The 13,352-nt window shown below is 44.2% G+C and overlaps 1 protein-coding gene across 1 annotated transcript; it reads left to right on the forward strand.

The window, feature by feature from the left end:
* The first annotated feature begins 11,898 nt into the window (after positions 1-11,898).
* On the forward strand, positions 11,899-12,750 carry LOC107128534 (TPT1-like protein). Its single transcript, XM_074029326.1, is given in 2 exon segments — positions 11,899-12,415; positions 12,418-12,750. Coding segments are annotated over 2 exon segments (498 nt in total). The 5' UTR covers positions 11,899-12,021; the 3' UTR covers positions 12,522-12,750.
* The last annotated feature ends 602 nt before the right edge of the window (positions 12,751-13,352 follow it).

Consider the following 13,352-nt stretch of genomic DNA (forward strand, 5'->3'; position numbering starts at 1 on the left):
CATAGTTGATTTCTAAGTAATATGCTCCAGGTGGCAATTTAACACCCATTTCAGCAGGGATGCTCCCAGGGCCAGCCCTTCAACAAAAGAGTGACTGAGTTGGAGGTCTGTCACCAGGATCCTCCCTCTCCTCTTTCTGCTCCATTCTCCCAAACCTCGCTTCCCAGCACCAACTCTCCTCAGTGCCTCCTACTTCCTTCTCCTCCTCTCTAAGAAAAACATGCTCTCAGGAAAGGGATAAATTCATTTACTTTGAGATTATAAGGCTTAATGCTACCTCTTTTGAGGGTAGCATTTTAACAAGGGAAAAGCCTCAAGCCAAAGGAATGAAGTTCTACTTGCAGAATGTTAGGCATCAACTAGTGGTAGAAGTGTATTTTTCACCATGGAAAGGCCAAATTCCCTGATGCCTGACTCCAGAGTATAGAAAATATCTTAATTGCCTGGAATCATTTGAGTTACTAGCGGATGGTCAATTAAATTGTCCTGATACCCAATGCTATTCAATATGGTTACTACCAAGGGACTCTCAGAAATGGCTACTAAAAGCCACTGAGAAGGTCTAGATCATTCATATTGTACATTGACATTTTTACATAAATGGAATTAATACTACTTACCATTTGAGTAAAGAACACAAGGATTTAAAGAGTCTGTGAAAATATGTCCTGTTTGTGAAAGGTGAAACTCCAATCCATGTCCCGTCAATGTCAGTTGTCCAGTATTGGTGGTGATTATTAAACTTATTGGAGGTACAACTTTACCTCCAATAAGCTTACCTTTACAAGCTTCTGCTTTCCCTGCTTCATCTCTGTTATGGGCTATCAGTCCAGCTTGGTGTGAAAATGAGACTATATCTATACCAGAGCCCCCAGTCCTCTCAAAGCCTTTGCATGTATTTCAGCTACAAGTGACAAGGATATTAGGGATTTAAAAGGACAAGAGAGTGGGAAAGAGGTATAAGGAAGTGCCTTTGTCAAAATGCAGCAAAAAGTATAATGATATAAACATAATATGAAATAAGCAAAGTTTTAGAATACTTTGAAACAGATTTATAGAGGAATACATAGTAAATAGTTATAGACACACATTTGGGGCGTTTTTAATAAGATTAGCAAGAAGACATTTGCATGAGTAATGAGCAATGTGAAACGGGCATTATACTTTTGTTCAGTAAAGCCCAAAATCTAGGCCAATCGTTCTCAAAGTGCAGTTCCAGGAGCAGCAACAGCAGCATCCCTGGAGAGAGAGAGAGAGAGAGAGAGAGAGAGAGTGAGTGTGTGGGTGTGTGTGTGTGCGCGCGCATTCCAGTGATGTTACTCCTTCAAGCCCCTGAATCACTATAGCCACCACTCTCCAACTGATTCCAACCTTTACCATTATTTTGGCTCTCATCATAATGACCAGTCTCTGGCCAAGAGGTGTATATTGTTATTTTGGTCAGGCATATGTTTGTTTGGTTTTAAGAAATTATCAGATTGAGAAGTCTCATGTTTTATGGGACTCTGGTGCATATGCTCAAAAAAAAAAAAAAAAGAGAACTTATCATATTGGATCAACAAATTGCTCAACCTACAAAATCTTTGATTTGACTTAGCACATCTGGCCTGCTTTGGGTTAAAAAAAAAAAAAAAAAAAAAGAGTTTTTAAACTCACAAATGGAAAAAAAAGGGAAAGGTGTTAGGTTTGTTTGGTATTGCCAGCTCTTAAATACCTGTCTTCACCATGGCTCTGGCAGAAGTAGATTTGATTTTAAGATTTTTGCCTAAATAGTGGAATTTGATAGCAACGAACTCCAAAACAAAATCTGAACTGAAACAACTAGTTAACCCCTCTTAGCCTCTTTGTAATGCCAAGCTTTATAGACATTTATTCCTTAGGTGGTCTTGAGCTTTTTCTAACATCCAATTTTATAAAACGTTATGCATGCAAACGCAGCATTGTGCTCATTGTACAAGTCACCTCAAATTCATTCCTTCCCCCATGTGTATCATGGCGAAGAAGTATCAATATATGTGTGTTCTGAGGTCTTCTGATGAATTGTCAATTACAAACTTTTTCATTCATTTTTAAATGAGATATATTTACCCTGGCTAGTGGTTAAAATTTTATTCTTTTTATTATATTTCATTGCTACTTTTTTCTACTGACTCCAAAGCTTACTTTGGGGAATACTTCTTATTTCTAGATTGTTGTATTTATCTTATTTCTATATTTATCTGCAGTCTTGGAATGTTAGAGCTGAAAGGGACCAACCTCTCTCATTTCACTCATGAGGAAGCTGAGGCCCAGAAAGTTCAAATAACTTATATACAAGGTCACACAGTGAGTCAGCTGTGGGGCCCAGCCTCAGTTCCAGGTCTCCTGCCCTTGGGTCCAGTGTGGTTTCATTTAAAGCACTACAATTTATAGAAGACCCACAGCTGGCTTCTACTTTTATGACACATGAATTTCCCAGGTATTACAATGAACTAATATATGTGCTTTAAGGGAAAGTATTCAAGAGTTCTTTAATTCATTAATCCAAAGACAAATTGGATTTTCAGGTTAGAAACATTAGTTTCCCTCCAAATTCGATATGTGTACCCTACTTAGTACAATGGATGTTTTCCCTAAAAGTTGTGTGAAAAATGAATTTTTTATATATCAAGTATCATTTTTTCATAGGTAAACTTCCTATATAAGGGAACCTTCTGGTGACTTCTTTTTGAAAAACTGAGATTCCTCTTGTCATTTTCCCATAGTGTCTCTACTTTTTCTAGTGCAAACTTTTGTATTTGGTGTTTATTTAAAAGTAGGGTACAACCCAACCAATATTAGCTTTCCCAGAATCTACTTTAGCCTTCCCTTCTTTTTTTTTTTCTTTTTTTTTTTCTTTTTCTTTTTTTTTTTTTTTTTTGAGACGGAGTCTTGCTCAGTCACCCAGGCTGGAGTGCGGTGGCGCGATCTCAGCTCACTGCAAGCTCCGCCTCCCGGGTTCACGCCATTCTCCTGCCTCAGCCTCCACGCCCGGCTAATTTTTTTGTATTTTTAGTAGAGAAGGTGTTTCACCGTCTCAAATCTCCTGACCTCGTGATCCGCCCGTCTCGTCCTCCCAAAGTGCTGGGATTACAGGCGTGAGCCACCGTAGCCTTCCTTTCTTAATCTTTATGAGAAATTTTCAGACTATTAAATGCTCATGAGATATTTAGTTGTGTTCTAGAAATTTCACCTGGCTTGATATTCTAGCAATCCCTGGGCTCAAATTCCAGCTCCATCTTACCAAACAATAACAGAATTCGCTAATCAGTACAAAGCTCCCCATGCAGTCTCTTTTCCAGAACATTCTTTGCCTAATGTTCCTTAGTGTTGCTGTCTCTTTAGTTGGGGCCTCCTTCCTTAGTACATGCATACCTTACTATTCTGTGGAATTGCAAGCTGTGCATCTTTTAGAAGCACACTAGTCAAACTGATTGGCATTTCCGTTTATTTTCCATTATTCCCTTGTTTCTCCTGGACCTCCTCTGGTTTCTCTTTTCGAGGATGCTCAGAGGCTTCTCACCAGAAATTGGTGAGATTTCCCCCATCATCTAGATAGGAGATTGACAAATTCTGTAAAGGTTAAGACAGTGACTATTTTAGGCTTTGTGGGCTACATGTGTTCTCTGTAGCACATTCTTCTTTGTTGTTGCTGTTTGTTCATTCGTTCATTTTGCAACCTTTGGATAATGTAAACCACTTTTTTTTTTTTTTTTTTGAGATGGAGTCTCCCTCAGCCAGGCTGGAGGGCAATGGTGCAATCTTGGCTCATTACAACCTCTGCCTCCCGGGTTCAGGCGATTCTCCTGCCTCAGCTTCCCGGGTAGCTGGGTCTACAGGCGCGTGCCACCATGCCCAGCTATATATATATTTTTTTTTTTGGTATTTTTAGTAGAGACGGAGTTTCACCATATTGGCCAGGATGTTCTCGATCTCCTAACCTTGTGATCCGCCTGCCTCGGCCTCCCAAAGTGCTGGAATTACAGGCGTGAGCTACCGCGCCCTGCCAATGTAAACCTTTCTTAGCTCATGGGCTATGCAAAGCCTTAGGCTGACCCCTGATCCAGACTGTCTTCTGGGACAAGCATTTCTGTGAACTGCCCCATTTGATAACTGAGTTGTGCAGTAGCTGATGTGGTTTATTGCCTTCCCATCTACTGCATTGTCAGACCAGTCTGACTGCACAGGGGCAAGTGGAGGGGGGCTGCATATGCCAACCATTACTCTTCAATCGAGTGTCCTTTATGAGCTCTCTCTCTCTCTCTCTCACTGACTACCTCAGTGTAGAAACCCTCATTTTTTTCCCCAGACCTATCCTTGTTACCCAATGTGCCTCTGCTTCCCTCGGTTTAGGGTAAACTGGAAGGAGAGAATTTCTGAGTTCTCTTACTTATTTTGTTCCATAACTTCTCCCCCAAATATGTGGTTGGGGACCCCCACCCTGGTCCACCCTGTCCTGCCTTATACTAGTATCATGAGTTTAGGGCTATCGTTGGAAAGTCTGGCAGCCCAGGCCATAGGATTCCAGTTCAGCCTACGATTTCCTAGGGAAATCACCAGGTTCCAAAGGCTGGTTTTTAAACCTGGAATATCCATGTATCCATTTCCTAATGCAGTTTTGACCTGTTCTGGACAGAGCACTCAGCCCTAGCGAGAAAACCAATGAGGTGCAGAAGATATTCTGTGCCCACAGTTTTTCCCTGCCTTCTGGACCCTTGGCCCCTGGGATGGGCTCCTTGGGATTGCCCATGCAACAACACAGCCACGAGACATTCAGCACACCACCTCCTCCTGTGTTTTGAACCTCTAAATGGATTCTGTCCTAAAGCTTCTTCACGTCTCTCTCCATCCTGTTCCCATCTCCAACTCTCATGCTTCTTGGGAGTCTGAAGCTCAGATTCACATTTTCACATTTTCTCATATAAACGTTGTGGTTATAGAATGGATGACATGTATGTGTCTGTGTGAGTTTGGGTTCTCAACCTGGACTGTGAGGGCTAATAAATTCCCAAATCACACCATACATGTGCACATGCACACACACACACACACACACACACACACACACACACACACACACAGTCCAGCACCCTCATCGGTTCTCTGGCTTAGGTCCAGATCTGATGAGACTGGTCAAGAAAGGGATGGTGGGGGCTCCTGAAGCATTTGCCCTTTCTTGCCTCTTGAAACTTTCTTTCCACTAGCAATTCAAAACAGGCCCACATACAGAGGGCTAGCACTCTAATTTGATGTTGACTCAGTCATTCAGACCTAGCTCTCAGGCTGCAGCTTTTCCTAGTGCAGCAAATTGCTTCTTAAAATCTTTAGCTTGATTTCTGTCATTTGAGCCCAGGGATCTACCCACTTACTGAAATCTAAATTTTTGAAAATCAGTGATGCAAATAATTTTCAGGATTTCCCTATTTAAAAGCATCCATGAAACAGTTCCTTTATGCCTTCTGTTTAGGATTTCCAGAATTAGGAAGGGAAACCAGGCTTGTGCCTTGGATCCAAAAGCAGCAAAAATACTACACTTGCCAAAAGCAAACTGAGGAATCAGCATTGGCCAGTCCTAGTATGCAGTCAGGAGGTGGACTTTTGTTAAGTTAGCCCTTACCATTTAGTACTTACTGAGTGCCAACAATGCACTTAGAAAAATAAGGGAGACGAGAATTTACAGACCAATACCGTAAACTGGAAGGTACAGGTAAGACACATCTCCTAGAGCTGAGAATGTGTCCCTAACATTTCAAGAAGCAGCAGAAAGTAGGAGAGATCACGATCCCAGTCTTTTTAGGATTCCAACACAAAATGGAAGGGAGCCCTCTGTGGAGTGACATTACAAAGGGTTTTTCTTGTCTTTCTCTAAAATTAAAAAAAAAAAAAAAAAAAGGCATTCCTTACTGGCTTGCTACCAGCAATTGAACTGTATTCTTTATATAGCTAGAGCTGTTTGTGTCTTCTTAAAATAAACTTTTTCTGTTAAAATCATTTTCTGTTTCACCCTCTGGTTTTCATTGTAGCAATGATACCTTTATTCAGACACTCCGCCCAGTTTGTGAGCATGTTTAACCATCCACACGAGTATGGGGCCCACACACATTGGATGTGATGCTCACGAACCTGAGAGCTCAAAACAGCTATGTGGCACAGAATGTCTTGCAGAAACCTGGCCCACTGAGCCATGGGCCTAAAGGCAGGTAACCCATGTTCTGGGACTTCATTTCTGGGATTCGAGTCCAGCCGTTCCTGGAGTCAACAAGGGGGAGTGGGCAGCCATCACCAGGCCCCTGAGGGGAGGAGGCAGCCTTAGCAACTATCCCCAGGGCAAAAACTCCCTCTCTGTTCTCTAGCTCAATAAAGTCACCCAGCAAGGCAGACCAGAGTGAGTCTGGGCTGGGAGCAAAAAATCCCAGACCAAATGTGGTCCAGATCATTTCCATCCCTCAAGAAGGGTATGGTCCCACCATGCAGATGGTGACAGCCATATTTGAGAGTCAAATCTCATCAAAAGAAGAAAGGAACTTTGTTATCTATTCCCAACTGTCCCAGGCCTCTAAGGCTGAGGCCCTTGTAGCCAGCATCCCTGTCTCCCCAGGCCCCTGACACCACCGGGCTGCTCTTCCAAAAGATAGACCAGAACTGGAAATAGCCAGAAAACCTACAAGGGAAGGGAGAGGGGCCAGGGCCACCCTCAGACAATAGTGTGTGTTTAAGTTGGAGATAAAGGTCAGAAAAGGAAGCTAGCTTGAGGTGGGCCTCATGGCAAGCAGTCCCTTGGTAGAACCCTGCAGTTCAAGGTCTGGTGTTCACTCCAGCAGGTTCAGAACTCCTTTGTACCTGTCTTAGTTCATGTTCTGTTGCTATAACAGAATACCATAGACTGAGTAATTAATAAAGAAAAGAAATTCACTTATTTCTTACAGCTCTGGAGGCTGAAAAGTCCAAGGACATGTTTCTGGCATCTGGAGAGGGCCTTCTTACTGAGTCATAACAGAGTGTGGGACATCACATGGCAAGAGAGCAAGAGCATGCCATCCTAGGTCTCTCTTCCTCCTATAAAGCCACCAGTTCATCATGCCCGCCCCCCCACCACCACCACCACCACCACCGATGACCAACACACAAATTTTGAAGGACACATTGAAACCACAGCAGTGCCACACCACCATACGCTGATGAAACTTTTAAGAGTTTACTCACACTAACCAAACTCACAAGACAGGTCCTGGTATGTTAATTAACAGAAGAGAGAATATACCTCTCAAACAAAGGTCATAAACAGGAGGGCTGCAGGCTGAATTGAATTCACATACATTGTCTAGAGTACACAGTGCTGTTTGTCAATTTTTAAAAATTTAGGGGGCCGGGTGCGGTGGCTTATGCCTGTAATCCCAGCACTTTGTGAGGCCAAGGCAGTTGGATCACCTGAGGTCAGGAGTTCGAGACCAGCCTGACCAACAAGATGAAACCCCATCTCTACTAAAAATATAAAAATTAGCCGGGTGTGGTGGCAGGCACCTGTAGTCCCAGCTACTCGGGAGGCTGAGAGAGGAGAATTGCTTGAACCCGGGAGGCGGAGGTTGCAGTGAGCTGAGATCGTACCACAGCACTCTAGCCTGGGCAACAGAGCAAGACTCTGTCTCAAAAAAAAAAAAAAAATTTAAATGGAGCACAGTCTCTCCAATTTACCTCCTACCACTCCTTGTTGCGTCAAACCTAACCAGCTTCATTCCCTTATAGTATCTGTCAGGTCCCTGAAGGCATATGAGTTTTTGACCCATACATTAAGTTGTCATCACAGATTGAAGTCCCCAGGAAGCACACTCTTAGATGGAGTTTACTGTGTAGGATGTTTACTAGGGAATGCCCTAGGGATCAACACCTGTGGAAGAGAAAGGAAGGAAACAAGATTAGACAGGAGGCAGCTGGGCAAAGTGGCTCACACCTGTAATCAATCCCAGCACTTTGGGAGGCCGAGGCAGGCGGATCACCTGAGGTCAGGAGTTCAAGACCAGCCTGGACAACATGGCGAAACCCCATCTCTACTAAAAATACAAAAATTAGCCAGATGTGGTGGTGTGCACCTGTAGTCCCAGCTACTCGAGAGGCTGAGGTATGAGAACTGAACCCGGGAGGCAGAGGTTGCAGTAAACCAAGATTGCACCACTGTACTCCAGCCTGGGTGACTCAGCAAGACTCCATCTCAAAAAAAAAAAAAATAGGAGGAGAAAAGAGCAGCAATGCAGGCGTTAAAAAGCTTCTGCTCACTCAGTGGCTGGCTCTGGCATTCACATGACCTGTCCGTTGTCCTACATTGGGCCTAAGGGCAGGCCTTCATATCCCCGCTTCAATAAGTCACTGGCTCTGGGCCACGCCATGAAGGGCTTGACCTTGGGTGAGATGTCTGTCTCAAGCTGAGGCAATCCCTGAAGGAACTGATGGCTGAAGAAGGCTCTTGGCTGACAGCACTTTTAGCAGCTGGCAGTAAATCCTTCCTTGAAGGGGGATCTCGGTGACACAGTTCTGTGTCCATCACAGGTGTCTTTCTCCCATGAATAGTGCAGGCAAAACACTTACAAATCCTTATTCTGATTCCACCCCCACCTTTCTTTTTTTGAGGCAGGGTCTTGCTCTGTTACCCAAACTGGAATGCGGTGGCACAATCACAGCTCACTGCAACCTCGAACTTCTGGGCTCAAGCAATCCTCTCTCTTCAGCTTCCTGAATAGCTGGGACCATAGGCATGCACCACTATACCTGGCTAATTTTTAAATTGTTTTGTAGAGACAGTCTCGCTATATTGCCCAGGCTGGTCTCAAACTCCTCGGCCCAAGTAATCCTCCTGCCTCAGCCTCCCAACGTGCTAAGATTACAGGCGTAAGCCACCATGCCCATCCCAATTCCCTCCCCCACTCCTTACTTAAGACCAATTACACTTCATTTTATTAGGTTTATAACTTTCTTCAATGTCACCATCTTAGGACACATGCTAGTAGACTTTAAATAGACTTCAGTGTTTCATAAGCCTCATTAGTGCCCATTAATAAACTCTCTCCAAGGACATGTCGTGTCACATATGCAAATGGCTAAATCAATCCATCATAAAATACCATGAATAAAATGTCACTACCATCTATCAGGCACCCACAATGGGCCAGGCATTGTGTGCTCCTCCATCCATTTGTTTTATGCTTCCATTCAACAATGTCTAATGAGCTCCTACAACATGCTGGGTGGCGCATTAGGATCTGAGGGTAGAGTAGTGACTGAGGGAGGCACAATGCCTGCCCTTATGGAGTTTACCATCCAGTGGAGCCACTGCTGAGACCAATTCATACAGCATCCCTGGGAACCAGGACCAATGGATCTCATGTTTCTGTTATCTAAAGGTCACTACCCTGGCTATGAACTCCTCTGGTCAGCACTTACTTCATACTCTGCTCTGCTACCTAATCTTCCCTGCTCCTCTTCCTCCCACCGTTTTCAACTGTGGCTTCCTGGAACCCCAGTTCCAGGGTGTCTTAGTCCATTTTGTGTTGATAGAATATATGAGACTGGGTAATTTATAAAGAAAGGAAGTTTCTTTAGCTCACGGTTCTGCAGGCTGAGAAATTCAAGGAAATGGCCTTGGCTTCTAGCAAGGGCTTTTGTGCTGTGTCACAACATGATGAAGAAGGTCCAAGGGGAAGTGGATATGTGCAAAGAAGAGAAAACCTGAGGGGCATCCCGGCTTTATAACAACACACTGTCACAAGAACGGATTCATTCCTGAGAGAACTCATCCAGTCTCACCAGAGTGAGAACTTGCTACCACCAGATCAGCACCAAGCCATTCATGATGGAGCTGCTCCCATGACTCAAACACCTCCCACTAGCCCCACCTCCCAACATTTGGGGATCAAATTTCAACATGAGTTTTGGTGCAGACAAACAAACTACATCTAAATCATAATATTTCAACCCTGGGCTCCCCAAAACTAGTGTCCTTCTCACATACAACCTACAATCATTCTATCCCAATAGCCCCAAAAGTCTTAACTTGTTCCAGCACCAACATAAAAGTCCAGTCTCATCTGAGACTCAAGGCAAGTTCCTAACAGCTATAAGTCTGTAAAATAAAAAATCAAGTTATTGGCCAGGCACGGTGGCTCACGCCTGTAATCCCAGCATTTTGGGAGGCCGAGGCGGATGGATCACGAGGCCAGGAGATCAAGACCATCCTGGCTAACATGGTGAAACCCCATCTCTACTAAAAATACAAAACAAAATTAGCCTGGTGTAGTGGTGGGCGCTTGTAGTCCCAGCTACTCAGGAGGCTGAGGTAGCAGAATGGCATAAACCCAGGAGGCGGAGCTTGCAGTGAGCCAAGATTGCACCACTGCACTCCAGCCTGGGCAACAGAGCAAGACTCCATCTCAACAACAACAAAAAATCAAGTTATTTACCTCCAAGATACAATGGTTGTAGAAGCATTGGGCAAACACACCCATTCCAAAAGAGAGAAATCGGACCCAAAAAGGGGGGTAACAGGCCCATACAAGTTCAAAATCCAGCAGGGCAGATACTAAATCTTAAAGCTCCAAACTAATCTTTTACTCCATGTACCACTTCTGATGTACACTGGTGCAAGGAGTGGGCTCCCAAGGCCTCAAGCAGCCCTGCCCCATGGCTTTGCTGAATACTACCCATGTGGCTGCTCTCACAGATTGGAGTTGAATGCCTGTGGCTTTTCCAGGCTGAGGTTGCACACTGCCAGTGGGTCTATAATTCTGGGGTCCCCATGGCAGCCCTACTCCCATAGGTCCACTAGGCATTGCCTCATGAGCACTTTCTGTGGAGGTTCTGCCCCTGCAGCAGGCTTTTGCTTGGGCACCCAGGCTTTCTGATACATCCTCTGAAATCTAGGTGAAAGCTGCCAAGTCTCCATGGCTCTTGCATTCTGGGCTCTCACAGACTTAACACAACATGGAAGCCACCAAGGCTTATGGGTTGCACTCTCTGAAGTGATGGCCCAAGCAGTACCTGGGGCCACTGAGCTTCAGCCAGACTCAGAAACAATGTAGCAGGGATCTGAGGAGCAGTGTCCTGAGGTGGAGCAGGGGCAGCAGTGCTCAGGCCTTACCCCAGAAACCATTCTGTCCTCCTAGGCCTCCAGGCATATGATGGGAAAAGCAGCCTTGAAGATTTCTGAAATGCCTTCAGGGTCTTTTTCCCCATTGTCTTGACTTTAGCACCTGGCTCCTTTTGGTTTCCTGTCCTGAAAATGCTCTTTTCTTCTATGCCATTTGGCCAGGCTATGCATTTTCCAAATTTTTCTGCTGTGTTTCCCTTTTCTCCAGAAATTCACCATAAGCAGTTGGAAGTAACCATGCAGCAGCCTGAACATTTTGCTGCTTAGAAATTTCTTCCACCAGGTATTCTATTAAATTCCATCTTAGATGAAGCAGGGATCTCCTGCCCCTGCCAGTTCAATTCTGTAGTAAGCCTTCCACAGAGCCTTTGGGCATAGATGTAGTTCATCCAAGTTCTTTGTCAATTTAAGACAAGGATGGCCTTTACTCCAGTTTCCAATACGTTGTTCCTCATTTCCATCTGGAACCTCACCAGAATGGCCTTTACTGTCCATATTTCCATCAGCATTCTGGTTGGGACCATTTAACCAATCTCTGAAGGGTTCCAGACCTTCCATAGTGGTCTTGTCTAATAAGCCCTCACCAGAATCTTGTTTTTTCTAGCCTACTCTTCCAGATTCTTCCAACCTCTGCCCATTACCCATTTCCAAAGCTGCTTCCACATTTTCAGGCATTTCTTATCACTAACACTTTACTTCTCAGTATCAATTTCCTGTCTTAGTCTGTTTTGTGTTGCTATAAAAGAATACTTGAGTTTTTCCGTCCACTCCCCCTCTCCCACCAGCACCACTTTGGCTGCACTGAGCTTGCTCCGAGCTCTGGGCTCCTGCTAATCTAGCACCGCCATTGTCTCCCTTCAGCCGCCATCATGATTATCTACTGGGACCTCATCAACGACAATGAGATGTTCTCCGACAGCTACAAGATCCGGGAGATCACAGACAGGCTGTGCCTGGAGGTGGAGGGGAAGATAGTCAGTAGGACAGAAGGTTACATTTTTGACTTGCTCATTGGTGGAAATGCCTCCGCTGAAGGCCCTGGGGGCAAAGGTACCGAAAGCACAGTAATCACTGGTGTCAATATTGTCATGAATCATCACCCGCCAGAAACAAGCTTCACAAAAGAAGCCTACAATAAGTGCATCAAAGATTACATGAAATCAATCAAAGGCAAACTGGAAGAACAAAGACCAAAAAGAATAAAACCTTTTATGACAGGGGCTGCAGAACAAATCAAGCACATCCTTGCTAATTTAAAAAACTACGAGAAAACATGAATCCAGATGGTTGCTCTGCGGACTACCATGAGGATGGTGTGACTCAATATATGATTTTCTTTAAGGATGGCTTAGAAATTGAAAAATGTTAACAAATTTGGCAATTACTTTGGATCTATCACCTGTCATCATAACTGGCTTCTGTTTGTCATCCACACAACACCAGGACTTAAGACAAATGGGACTGATGTCATCATGAGCTCTTCATTATTTTGACTGATTTATTTGGAGTGGAGGCATTGTTTTTAAGAAAAACATGTCATGTAGGTTGTCTAAAAATAAAATGCATTTAAACTAAAAAAAAAAAAAAAAAAAAAAAAAAAAAACCTGAGACTGGGTAATTTAGAAAGACAATAGATTTCTTTATCTTGTGGTTCTGTAGGCTGAGAAGTTAAAGGGCATGGCCCTGGTTTCTGGCAAGGGCTTTTGTGCTGTGTCACAACATAGTGGAAAAGGTCAAAGAGAAAGTGGACACGTGCAAAGAGGGGAAAACCTGAGTGGCATCCCGGCTTTATAACAACCCACTGTCGCAGGAACTGATCCATTCCTGAGAGAACTAATCCAGTCTTGTGAGATGGAGAATTCACTCACTCCTGCAAGACTGGCACCAAGCCTTTCATGAAGGATCCACCCCCATGACCCAGACACCTCCCACTAGGACCCACCTTCCAACATTTGGAGATCAAATTTCAACATGAGTTTTGATGGAGACAAATAAACCACATCCAAACCATAGCACAGGGATTGCTAAATACCCCAACAACAGAAATAGAAAGCTCCCCTAAACACCTTCCTTAACTGAGACCTAGCTATCTCTGGAGAACCCCACTTCTCCTGTAGGCCTTTCCTCAGAGATTCTTTCGCTCCTCCAAATACTTCTGCATCTGGAGGTGGAGCGGGCCCCTTCTTTGCTGCCCACTGCA

This window comes from Macaca fascicularis, chromosome X (assembly GCF_037993035.2).
Source record: "Macaca fascicularis isolate 582-1 chromosome X, T2T-MFA8v1.1".
Taxonomy (NCBI): domain Eukaryota; kingdom Metazoa; phylum Chordata; class Mammalia; order Primates; family Cercopithecidae; genus Macaca; species Macaca fascicularis.